The sequence below is a fragment of the Ahaetulla prasina genome, chromosome 1 (genome assembly GCF_028640845.1).
Source record: "Ahaetulla prasina isolate Xishuangbanna chromosome 1, ASM2864084v1, whole genome shotgun sequence".
NCBI classification, from domain to species: Eukaryota; Metazoa; Chordata; class Lepidosauria; order Squamata; family Colubridae; genus Ahaetulla; species Ahaetulla prasina.
The window spans coordinates 77,916,683-77,930,031 of NC_080539.1; the positions used below are offsets into that span (position 1 = coordinate 77,916,683).

Here is a 13,349-nt window from a genome sequence, read left to right on the forward strand (position 1 = left end):
TTCAATACTCAGTCATGTAAGGGGAACAGCATTTTCCACTCATGATTTGTGATTGTAAAAAGAAAGATTTTTCCTATGTATCTCAGTTTTGTAGTTATCTGAAGTGCTGGTTGAAACAATAATTTATAAAGCTTTTTCAAATAAAAAACAAATTTACCATTGTCATCACTTCAGATATTCATTACAAAACATACTAAACAAGATTTAGAACAGATTGGAATATCTAGCTATAGTTCTAGATCATGTGATTACTAGAAAAGATGGTGCAATATATCTAAAGCTTTATTTTGTAGATCTATTTTGTAATAACACAGGTAAAGGAGATTAAAGTGTTCAACAATGAACATTGAACCACCTCAAAACCCCTCTTCTTATATTTGCTGAGGAATATTTATATGGTTCTGTGCCTGCATTGTGACTCATTTTAAGATAAAATAAGCTACTTTTACACAACTTTCTACACCATAATGCAGTCAGCTATATTTTAGCCAAGCTTATTATGTGAGTTCTTAATTTAAGGTTGAATAAACCATGATTAAATAAATTATAAATAAGTATGTACCAGTAGAACAGAAACAAAAAATTGAAGCCAGGGTATTTCAAAGTAAGGGAAATTCATTATAGTCTAAGGAATTTGCCATAACTGGAAATAAAATGGGGCATTTGGCAATCCTAGTGCAAAGTAAGATCTTTTAAAAACTATATTAAATTTCTCTTTTAAAGGCGTACTAAAACACTTCTGCCAAAAATTCTACATCTCAGATTTCTTGATAACTGTACATGTCATATTTTTAAAATAAACATATGCAAATTATAAATTCTCTATATTTTTGGTGATCAGATCACAATCACTTGAATAGAGCAGAAATCCACAGTTGCATTAAATATTATCATCTAACCGAATAGCCAACTGAAAATTACAAAACATATTCTTACTAAGGAATAATTATAAATACATCATAGCTATAGAAGGCATGCTCATCAACACTGTATTACATAATTACAGAATAAAAGAATAAGAAAATGTTGCTACAGACAACTAATTAAAGGAGAGACAAAAGTGGTATACTGAACCAGCCAGTAACATTTTAAAACTCCCACTTTTTAGAAGAGTTCAAGCTATGCTATAGTATAACACAAAAGGCCTTTGGAACACAAATAGAAAACATGTTTCAACAAAATTAAAACTTAAAAAAAATTACAAACAACATATAAAATTGCCAATTAATTACCCAGTGTAAAGTTTGCACTGCCAGTATACTAGAAAAGGGGAAATCCATAGCCCTCCAAAAGTTGCTGAATTTGAACTTGCAGCAACACCAGGCAACATAGCCAATCATAAGAAGCTGTAGTTCAGGGAAATGACAAGTTCTCCATCCTAAGTTACCTGAATCCATAGAACAGGATCCAGGTCACTATGAAAGGGGAGGGGTTCTGGATGCTTTATCATTAGAACATTCTTTTTATTACATTTCTGACAATAGAGGATCTCCACAGCAGAATATATGCAGAAAACAGTAACTAATTAGATAACCTATGACCTGTTGGCTAATTGTTTCAGAGATTTTTTCTTACCTAAACAGAGAAACAGAATGACAATGGGCACGCAAAAAACAAAACAAAGTCTGTGGGAGCTGGAGTGACTTCCGAGTTCCTGCTGGCTTCCCCATTACTTTTTCTTGAAGAACGCTGGCAGGGAGTGTTGGAAATGACAATCACATGATCGTGGCTGACCATGGCAAAGTGACGGCACAGCAGCACTGAAACAATCACAACTTTGCCAAAATCTGGGAGTTGTGGGTCCCAGATTTTGGATGCATTCTGGAAGTATCTGAGGTATGTTGACTCAAAAATTGTTGCCCTATGATGCATTGTTTTGCTCAACTGAAGATTACAAACAATCAAAAGGACACAAGAATTTTAGTAAGTATATAGATATACATAGGACAATTCTAAAGAATGCTGGAAGCATTTGTGTACAGTACAGCCAAGGAATTATTTTGATTCTAACCTTATGTCAAGGTATAATAGAACACAATATAACTATAATCTACAGGAACACTGTAGGCAATGTTAGTTAGTCACTCATAAGTCAAAATTCAAGCTATCTTTTTAAGAACTTTTCAACGAACAGGATTAAGTCAGGAATGGTAAGAAACGAAAGGAGATGCAATGAAATTATATATTTGTGTGATGTGTAAATTAAACAGAATGTGATGCTGCCTATTCTATTTATTATTTATCACAGAGAAGGCTGAGCTACAAATGGAAAGGAAAAAATAAAAATAAATAACTCTAATAATAATTCACACGAAGGCTGATACTCTTTAAAAAGTAAAAAAAAATATTAATGCTTTTTACGTCCATACTCTGGAATATTTCTGTCACTATTTCATTTCACTTGCCATTAGTTGTTTGCACAACAAAAGCCAAAATATTGGTATAGCATGTACCATTTGTGACTAATAGATTTGAAACAACTTGTGAAGTCTACTCCCTAAACATAGTACCCTTAACTTAATTTCCCTATCATCTGATCAATTATAACTCTAACAAAAAATATCTCAGAGCCAAAAAGTCTTATTTCAGATTTTTTGAAAAAATATGCATATTTATTTTATAAGTCTTTGTTCTTTCTTGAAAAAGGAAAAGAATCCTTCTGTATTTATGAATACCTGTATATATGTAATCATTAAAATTGTTTAATGCTAATGTGAACTTGTCTTTATATAGTACTTTAATGAAAGTAAAAGGAGTTTGACAGACCTACGTGAGATTTTATAATTCTATTTGACAGATTATGAAGGAATTGAAATGAGATAATTTTCTGAAAACAGCTACGTCTTTTCCAGGGATTATGCTATAAAAGTGGAAGGAAAATTTGTGATCCAAGGAAAAGATGCAATTGCTTTAAAGAGCCAGAGATGCTTCAACTCACTGAATGTTGACACTAATCACTATGGTGAGGATTGTGTTTGGGAGTACCATATATACTCGAATATAAGCCGATCCGAGTATAAGCCGAGGTCCCCAATTTTACCCCAAAAAACTGGGGTAAACTGGGGACTCGAGTATAAGCCGAGGGAGGGAAATGAGGCAGCTACCGGTCAGGGAAAGCCTCCCTCCCTCAGCCGAGAAGGCTGGCGGCTCCCCCGCCCCGCCCTCTCACTGCACCGGCAGGGCTTCCCCGCGCTAATGCAAAAGCCCGCCAAGTTTGCACCATCCGGTATAATGTGAAAAAAAGAAAAAAAAAAAAACTCGAGTATAAGCCGTATATACTCGAGTATAAGCCGAGGGGACGTTTTTCAGCACAAAAAACGTGCTGAAAAACTCGGCTTATACTCGAGTATATACGGTAATCAATTATGTTTTGAATTGGATAGAATAACGGGTATAGTGCTGAAAGAAAGGGGAGGCATAGTATAGCAAAAGATAAGAAAAAAACATAACAAACATGATGTTCAATGGTCATGTTCAAGAAGCTATTTAACTGCATGTGAGGTTTAAACAATGCCCAGTAACATTAGGTGATTACTTTTTTCCATTAATATGTTCAAAATAGCGTATGACATAATGACAGGCTTTTAGTGCAGATCAAGCCACTTCGTAAACTTTTTTTAGATACATCCTACAAAGCAAATTTTACTTTCAAAGACAGCTCTATCCATTACCGAATCAACATTATACCCGCATCTTCCTCAGTAAAGTTTACATATCTACTTTAGTAGCCCTGAAATGCACAACTAAATTCTTTGTGAATTATGGAGACAGATTGCCCAAAACACAGTTGTTTATACCATGATTTTCTCCATTACAGAACCAGGGCTCATATGGGTAAAATTTAAGGCACACAATTTCACACACAGTGATGGCAAGTAAGCTATACCCTGTTCAACTAAGTATGCCTTTTAGGACATGCCTCAGTTTTTCAACCAAATGCAGAAGGTTTACCAGCAGTTTCCACAGTGAAAAATATTGATCGAAAGTAGGAAATTTAGAATCCATAGCTCTAAAAATGAAGAAATAAGCAGGACAGCATGCCAATAAAGTTCAGCTGATGCTATTTCTGTTTATTCTTTTTCATTTTTTATTTGTTCAATCCCTTTTTAATAGTTAACACATTTATTATTACTTGATGTTCCACTTATTAGATGCATGCAATGTTATCTTGAGATGAGCATATACAGTATATATGCATATGTAAATTTATAGTGAGGAACACTGAAGTCAGAGGAACATATGAAATGCAGAAATTCCAGATAGTAATTGTTAACATAAAAATGGTCAATATCAAAATAGTTGTTGGATTGTATGCATTCTTGCAAACGTTAGTGCTGCCCTAAGATATTAAAAAGCCTTTGTAAAAGGATGGCAGTCACTCCTTGCTAAATTATTCAAATGTATAAATACAATAGACATAGGACCAGAAGGCCCGGACCTTTGCTATAATGATCTCTATTTACAAAACGGGTCACAAACAAAATCCAAATAAATATTGCCCAATTTATCTACTAGGCCAGGGGTCTGCAAACTTGGCTCTTTTAAGACTTTGTGGACTTCAACTCCCAGAGCAAAGCTGGCTGAGGAACTCTGGGAGTTGAAGTCCACAAGTGATAAAGAGCCAAGTTTGCAGACCCCTGTACTAGGCTATATTCATGCTTACTGCTGGAGAAGCTGGAAGACTGGAGAAAAGCCTTTTTATTTGCTATGAACAAATAGGTTTTAAGAACAAAGATGTTACTTTTGAAAATTTTCTAATTCTGTCTCACTAGTTCAGGGGTGTCAAACTCACGGCGTCACGTGACATTTGTGACACATCCGGCCCATGACGTTGACACCCCTGTACTAATATGTTCATTGGTGGATTTTGAAGGTGCTCTTGGCTCTATTAATAAAAGGTGTGGGACAAACAGCGATTAACAAAGATAAGCATCTCTCATTCTCACCAACTTCATTTAAATATCTCGATAAACATAAAGGTATCTTTAGGTGGCCTTTTATTAATTATATCATGAGTCAGGACATATGGAGGACTTTTAGTAGTCTTAATTTTTATATTAATATGTTCCTGCCTAACTTTCACACAATTTCTCCTTCTTTTATTGGGTTTAAATAAAGCTTACTGAACATATAGTCAAAGCTTGACTTCACAAAACTATTAATATTAAATTATACATTTATTAAAGGATAATTTTTGGCTAACTAGAACTGCAAAGCACTGAAGAAAGCATGATCCTTACTTTTTGTTTCTCTCTCATTCACCGATAGGTTTCTGCTGAATTATACAACCTTTAGAGACTTGATTTCTGGAGTATGATTTTAGGGTTGGAAGGCAATCATGTAACAATTTCTAGATTTATTATATGGCACGATAATCTGAAAAAAACCAAAAATTTACAAATAGTCCTCAGTTACTGACTGCCTCACTTAGCAATCATTTGAAGCTATGGTGAAAATGCACTTATGACCTTTGCGTCATAAGTGTCCCATGGTCACATGACCGGCATTCAGGCACTTTACAACTGGTGCACTGAGAAAACACCTCAGACATGACTCTCCCTAATTCTCATAAGGATAAAAGAAGGGAGGGGGGAACCACATATGGATTCAGTTACTACAATCTTATATTTAAATAATACTAGTATTTGTAATTCTGGTTTCCTAATCTGGTCTACCTTGAAGGGCTCACACAAACTGCAGTGGTAATAAACCGGTAGGAATATAAAAAAGCTTTTATTGCTACAAGGTTCTTAATTAACTGTCAATTCCAGATTGAAATCCTATTTAGAATAACAGAGTTGGAAGGGACCTTGGAGGTCTTCTAGTCCCCTGCTTAGGCAGGAAACCCTACACCACGTCAGACAAATGGTTATCCAACCTCTTCTTAAAAACTTCCAGTGTTGGAGCATTTACACCTCCTGGTGGCAAGTTGTTCCACTGATTAATTGTTATAACTGTCAGGAAATTCCTCCTTAGTTCTAAGTTGCTTCTCCCCTTGATTAGTTTCCACCCATTGCTTCTTGTTCTACCCTCCGGTGCTTTTATTTTGTTGTTCCTTACATTCATTCTTGCTGTGACAATTTGTAAGGTTCTGGACTCCAGTAATCTAGACTCTAATGAGAGCAATGATTTTTTTTTACCAGATCATATTGCCTAGATCTTTATGTATAGCATATTTTGCTATGGCAGCCTTAACATTAGAGACTAACTACTTAAATCATGGCAAATAATTGTAAAGGGGTATCTTTTATTTAATGTGAGGAACATTATTACTTCTAAGTTTATTGATAGTAAACAAAATGATTGTTTTGCCTATTCCTTTGTATAAATTTTGTACAATAGGCCCGTGACTACATACCTGGAAAAAAATGAAATAGATTAAGGAAATTCAGACCACAACAAACAGAACTTCTGATTAATTGTAAATATTATTTCATAACAAAACCCGGTTAATTGTTTAGTTGAAAATACTAAAACAATACTCGATGAAGTTGAAGTTTTATAAGTGTTCCATTACTTTCTCAATATTACCATTTCTGCTGCATGATTTGTGCCTATATATTACCTAGTTTGTACAGCAACTTTGTTGTTAATTCTATGGATAATTATAGCAGATAACCATACTGAAAGTTTAGCAAATTTATGTAGTTTTCATACATAAGTGACATTATTAGCAATGTGCATTGTAAGAGTAATTAGTGGAGTAGCTTTGTAGAATGTAGCAAGTCAGGCCACGGCTATCAAACATCAAAAACATCTACCAGGCTATCCCACCTCCCTTACATGGACAATCAGAAGCTCTAGGGAAAAATACAATCAGAAATGGAATCAATGTTCAACGTTATCCAAATATAAAGTCAAGATATTGCAATGGAGTTTAGACTGGACCAATATGCCATCCTTATGATCAATGGGGAAAAACAGTGAAGACTGAAGGAATTAAGATGACCTATGGAAATAGTATTAGGAATCTGGATGAAGATTATTATAAATACCTGGGTGTCTTTCAGGCTAACAACACCAAGCACACTGAAATAAAAAAGAAGGTTAGTAGTAAAGACATCAGAAGAGTGAAGAAAATTTTAAAATCCAAACGAAGTGGTGGAAATACCATCAAGATGATTAACACCTGGATAACTCTAGTCATTAGCAATACAGTGGATTAGATGACAATGGATTAATGGACTGGATTTAATATGAGGTAGAAACCCTGGATAGACCAGAAAAATGACAATGAATCATGCTGTTCCCCGATGCAGTGACATTGACAGACTCTATTTACCAAGGAGCATAAGTGGGCATGGATACATCAGATAATTGAAGAAGAAGAAAAAGGCTTTGGAAGAATATCTGAAGGTCAGTGAAGAAGATGCTAGTATAGTATGAAGGCTTACTGAATATCAAAGCTAACAATCTGTCCTGTAAGAAAGGCCAAAGAATAGACTAGACTAGACTAGAAAAGAATGAGACATGGCAAGGCAAAGTAGTATATGGCCAGTACAGGTAGTCAGTTCACTTGGTGACCGTTCAACGTTACAATGGCATTGAAAAAAGTGACTTATGACCATTTTTCAGAGTTATGACAATTCCAGCATCCCCATAGTCAAGTGATTTACATTCAGATGCTTGACAACTGATTCACATTTATGACAGTTGCAGTGTCCTTGGGTCATGTGATCCCCTTTTGCCACCTTCTGACAAGCAGAGTCAATAGGGAAACACTATTCACTTAACAACCGGGTTACTAATTTAACAACTGCAGTGATTCACTTAACAAATGTGGCAAGAAAAGTCATAAAATGAAGCTAAACTCACTTAACAAATTTCTCACTTAGCAACATAAATGTTGGGCTCAGTTGTGGTGGTACGTTGAGGACTACCTATAGCCTAGCTGCCTAGGAGGCAGATCAGTTAATAAGACTTGGCAATGGCTAAGAGCAGGAAGGTTGAAGAAAGAAACAGAGGAACTAATTCTGGCTGTATAAGACCACACCTTAAGAACAATGCATATAAAGTCAGACAGCAATAGACTGCAAATGCCTTCCCTGCAAAGCAGCTGAAGAAACAGTGGGCCTCCTATTGCAAGAATATTACAAATAACAATATGACAAGTAAAAACGGTGCATTGAATATCTGCAAGAAATACCACTTGCCTTCAAGCAAGAACTTGGGAATTCACGCAGTCAAGCATCTGTTTGATAACACCCCAGACTTAATAATTTCGATAGGAAAGACAAAAAAGTCTGGACGGTAGACACTGCAGTACCTGGAGACAGCAGCATAGAAGAGAAAGAACCGGGGGAAAAATCACAAAATAGGAAAGTGTGCAAATAGAAGCAGAATAATGGTGATGAAAGAAAGCAATGATAGGCAGGAGCCTTGAGTGCCGTCCCAAAATTTCTGAAGCACCACTCAACAACATCAGCATTGACAAAAATCACATGGGTCAGTTGCAAAAGGCAACTTTACTTCGGGCAGTTTATATCCTGTGATGATATCTTAATAATAATATTAATCAGCATCTGCCTCTCCCAGATTCTTGGGAGGAGTAAAGGTAAAATAATAAAAAAGACAAATCTAGTCTAAATATCTAAATATGGCTGATTGTGCAACTAACCAAAATAAATTAAACTTTCATCTGCTACCAAACTTTCAGTGATTCAGGGAAGCTCACAATATTCAAATAAAGAAAATACACGTTGGATACCTTCATTCTAAGGTACAGTTTTTCAGTTTGCTTATTTCTTTATAATTTGGAGAAATAGAAACCAGTAATTTTAATAAAACCAAGAGAGGATTTAACATTGTCCAAGGCCCATTTTGGCTTGTAATGGAAAAGAAACCCACTTTTGTTTCTAGAATCACACTCAAAGAGAAAAAAAATTGTCAAGTTCAGACGTTTTATGTCAATGCTTGTAAATATATTTGTTGTGTTCTACTTTACAATGTTGGATGAACACTCACAATACCATAAAAATGGATCTAAAAAAATAAATGTGCAAAGTGAACTCTTTTTTAAAAAATGTGAATCATTATTTATTTATTTCTTAATTCAATCTGGATGCTACCCTATTCCAACTAACCCTGAATGGCTATTACTGGCACTGAAATGAGCCATATTTTATATTTGGTTTTGTATAGAAAACCTGTTTTATAAACCCATTTTAAGGAATCTATTACTAAAACTTTCTCTGCAGGTTTTGCCAAGGCTGTATATGAAAATAATGAATGCATCACTTATTACAACTGCTACATTTTAAAATGCTGCACTATTAAATAACATCTAAATGGAGAAGGCTCCATTTGGAGAAGGCTTCTATTCGTACCGCTGCCACATCCAAATTATTACTATTCACTGAAATAATTAAAAACATAAAATACATGATTCCCAAATAAGGTTTGTTTCCATTAAATATGAACTTATTGCATGATAATTGGAGACACTATCTTTGCATTATGATGTAAGGAAAATCAGTTGTCTTGTATTAAAATTTACAGAGATTGCATATGACTGTATGAGGATTGGAAATTTTAGGAAAGATGAACGTCTTATTCTTTTCGAAGTTGGTAAGCAGAAGATTGTTCTGAGCATTTGAAAAGGAGAACATAAGGACAGTCTCTTATGCTTCCTCATGAAAGGTGGTCAATAACTCTAGATCAGGGGTCTCCAACCTTGGCAACTTTAAACCTGGAGGACTTTAACTCCCACAATTCTGGGAGTTGAAGTCCGCCAGGCTTAAAGTTGCCAAGGTTGGAGACCCCTGATCTAGATAATTACTCCAATTACTGGACATTAACTCTTCTATACAACACAGATGCTTCCTCTGTCGTGTTACTTCTTCTGAAAGTGCCAAATTATTCGGAGCTTGAACTATTTTTCTTTCTTCTCGCAACAGTAAAATATTACTATCTGTTCATATTTCTACTTTTATTATAAAATTATCCAGTGTTTAAGTTCTTCTATGCCCTTTTGTATCTGGCTGTGGTAAAAATCCACATTGGCAGCAAAGTCAGTACAGACGGCAGATTCTGTGTTGCCAAGTGTACAGTATAATGCCGTTCCTCCAATACTAAGGAAGACAGTTGCTATGCACAGTAAGATCAGCAAAATGCAGGAGCCAGCTCCAACGTCCTCTGTAAAAAGAAGATGGATGACACAGAGTGAATAGAATGACAGATAATTGAAATACTTTACTTACCTGTATTGTATACATTCCTCAACACTGAAATAGTCAAATAAATGCCCAGAACCCAGAAATAGCCAAATAAATGCCCAGAACCAGCAACTTCCTCTACCAAGACAGCAAAGCTAAAGACAAATATCAATATTGGTCCAAAGAAAGATTTCAGCAATAGGCTTCCTTCTTTTGCTTTCGCAGAAGAAAATGTGCGCAATAAAATAATTATTTGTATTCATAATTTGCTACTATAGATAGTCTTTGCTTAACAACCACTCATTCCATGACTATTTGAACTAACGATGGTACTGAATGAGTGGTACCTATGACTGGGTCTCAGAGTTTCAGCCTTTGCAGAGTCCATAGGGTCATGTAATCTTGAGTTAGCTGCTTTGGAATCAGCTTGCAATTAAAATTTTGCAGCATCTCGCAATCATGTGATTGCCATTTGTGACTGTGGCTACTAACTTCTGACAAGCAAAGTCAATGGAGAAGTCAGTAGAAGATTGCTAGTAGCTTAATCCACTTAATAGCACTTAGCAATAGCCCTTAGATTTATATACCGCTTCACAGTGCTTTACAACTCTAAGTGGTTTACAGAGTCTGTTTATTGCCCTCAACAATCTGGGTCCTCATTTTACTGACCTCAGAGGAATGGAAGGCTGAGTCAACCTTGAGCTGAGGATCGAACTCCTGGCAGTCAGCAGAATTAGCCTGCAATACTGCATTCAAACAACTGTGCCACCACAGCTCTTTTAATAACGGTATGGAATTGCTTAATAATGGCAACCAGAAGTGTCAGAACTGCTGGTGCTATGCAGTGTGCTCACAATGTCACATTTTCCGATTGCACTGCTTGATGACATCCCAATTACCATTTTTAAGTGAACAAAGCCCATGTAATTTTATTCCATTTATTCATGGATGGAAAAATAAAACCCATGTATTTTTATGCTAGCTTTTTCCAAACATATTAACTCACACAAATATTTTTGATTCTATTAACAGGCTGTTTAATTTATTGACTATTTTAATAGTAAATGTATACACTGCTGTGGGAGTGAATTTACGAGGGAGTCTGTAATATTTCAATATAAGATAACATCCCCACCAGCTGCTCTAGAAATACTGCATAAGAACATTTTATTTTATTTATTTATTTAATAAATTTATATGGCCACCCATCTTATATACATGATTCTGAGTGGATAACAAAACAAAATAAAAATAAGACTAATAATTAAAAACATAAATAACACACCCAGCCAAAAATAGGAGCTGAGAATAATGGCAGCACCTCAAAATCAATATAACCACCCACACTAATAGGGTCTCAGGTTTGACTTTGATTTTGCCTTCTATTTTATATAAATACAGATATTTTCTATCTGTCCCCTACAAAGTAAGTATGATCTTAACTGGTAATAAGGATTATTGAAAACACATATTGCTGAGTAGCCAAGCATAGGTCTGTTATTGTTTTAAGCATAGATTTCCTTTCCTTTCCTTTCCTTTCCTTTCCTTTCCTTTCCTTTCCTTTCCTGATCCGCCTATAGGCCATATCAAAGCACAAGGCTCAAACACAATATCAATGACATTATGCAATAATTAAAGGGAATAACAAAAGCCAATTAAGAGATGTGTAAATCAAATTTGGCAGAAAATAAAAAATGCTGCGGAGGATGCCAAGATTCTCGTGGCAAATTAGATTTGTGGAAAATTCTGGAACAAGGCAATCAACAACTGTTAAGTATATGGAAAAGATAAAACCTGGAGTTGGTTGTAGAACAAATCCACTGATTTCTAATAGCCATGGATATGGCTAAAAATTCTGTAACTTTCTAAGATGTTTTAGAATGCTGATTTTGCAGCAGATAATTTAAAATCACTGGTTACAACAGGTGGAAAAGCTTATACATGATTCAGTTATATCAAAGGACCACATGTGACCTGCAGAACAGTCTAGTAATTCTTGGGTAACAAACTCATGCATGTGTCCCAGCATATGTAAAGGTGATGCCGATAAGGATTGTTATCTTTACCTGAAGCAATCAATGAGGGTAGGGCATCAACTCACTACAGTGTAACTCCTCTTCTATATGGTGCATAAATGATAAGATAAGAGTATCAAGAAAAGGAGCACTCATGAGCTCATAAAACTGAAAGACCTATCCTTTTGGATGTCAAAGTCTAAGAGTCTCCACTTGAGCTAAGCCAAAGCTTTATCTGGCCCCTTTCATTGCAGACATTTGGTGAAAGTGGCCATAACATATGCTCAATATTCCAAATGTAGCCACCATCTCAAAAAGGGTGATGGCTCATGGGATACTCATCTCCCACAAAACAGTGCAACGCAATGTTTGAATGAAAGTATATTACCTATAGCTGAGAGCAACCTACCTCTCCATTTGTGACTCTTCGAATATGGCACATATAGGTAAATTGAATATTTATAGTTTCATATTTGCGTAATTATGCAATTCTGGGGTTAAAGTTAGTGAGGAGAAAGTACCTTGTTCTAATGAGTCTTCCATTTCTTGGAATCTCACTCTTCTTTTTGACTGTCTCAGCTGGATTTGAGCCAATGTTTTTTCTTCACTGTCGTCTCTTTTTTTCAATATAGACACAAGCCCTTCCGCAGGTACAGTCTAACAAGAATGATAAAGTAGACTGTTATAAAAACACAGTATTAAGACTTTGTTTCATTTGCTACATATACATAGCACGCTTATATATTGCAGAATCTTACACATTGCCTTTGAGATATTTTAACTCTTGGTTTTAATCTTCACAATGATTGAAGATTATTGGTTGCAAATATACCCTATTTTTCAGAATATAAGACGCACCTTTTCTCCCCAAAAAAGAGGGTGAAAATCTGGGTGCGTCTTATACTCTGAATGTAGCCCCACCCAGCTTCTCAAACGGAGGTTTCAGAGGCTGAAAAAAGCATCAGGAAAAAAGATTCAGAAAAAAAGACTCCCAACAGAGCTTCAGGAAAAAAAAAAAGCCCCCAAACAGAGCTTCAGAAAAAAAGCCTCCAAGCAGAGCTTCAGAAAAAAAAAGCCTCAGAAACAAGCTTCAGAGGCTTTTTTTCTGAAGCTATATTTCGGAGGCTTTCAGAGGCAGAAAAAAAAGAAAAAGAAAAAAGAAAAAAAAAGAAAAGGCAAG

At 35.5% G+C, this 13,349-nt stretch overlaps 1 protein-coding gene across 17 annotated transcripts in view; it reads right to left on the reverse strand.

The window, feature by feature from the left end:
• Nucleotides 1-744: 744 nt before the first annotated feature.
• CNST (consortin, connexin sorting protein) overlaps nt 745-13,349 on the reverse strand; it is a 44,846-nt gene continuing 32,241 nt past the window's right edge. For all 17 annotated transcript variants that reach the window (XM_058165118.1, XM_058165101.1, XM_058165077.1 and 14 more), the window contains 2 exons: nt 12,691-12,826; nt 745-10,134 (listed from right to left, as the gene is read on the reverse strand). In XM_058165118.1, the coding sequence (XP_058021101.1) occupies nt 9,932-10,134; nt 12,691-12,826 (339 nt within the window). In that variant the 3' untranslated portion in view covers nt 745-9,931. The remainder of the gene's footprint in view (nt 10,135-12,690; nt 12,827-13,349) is intronic.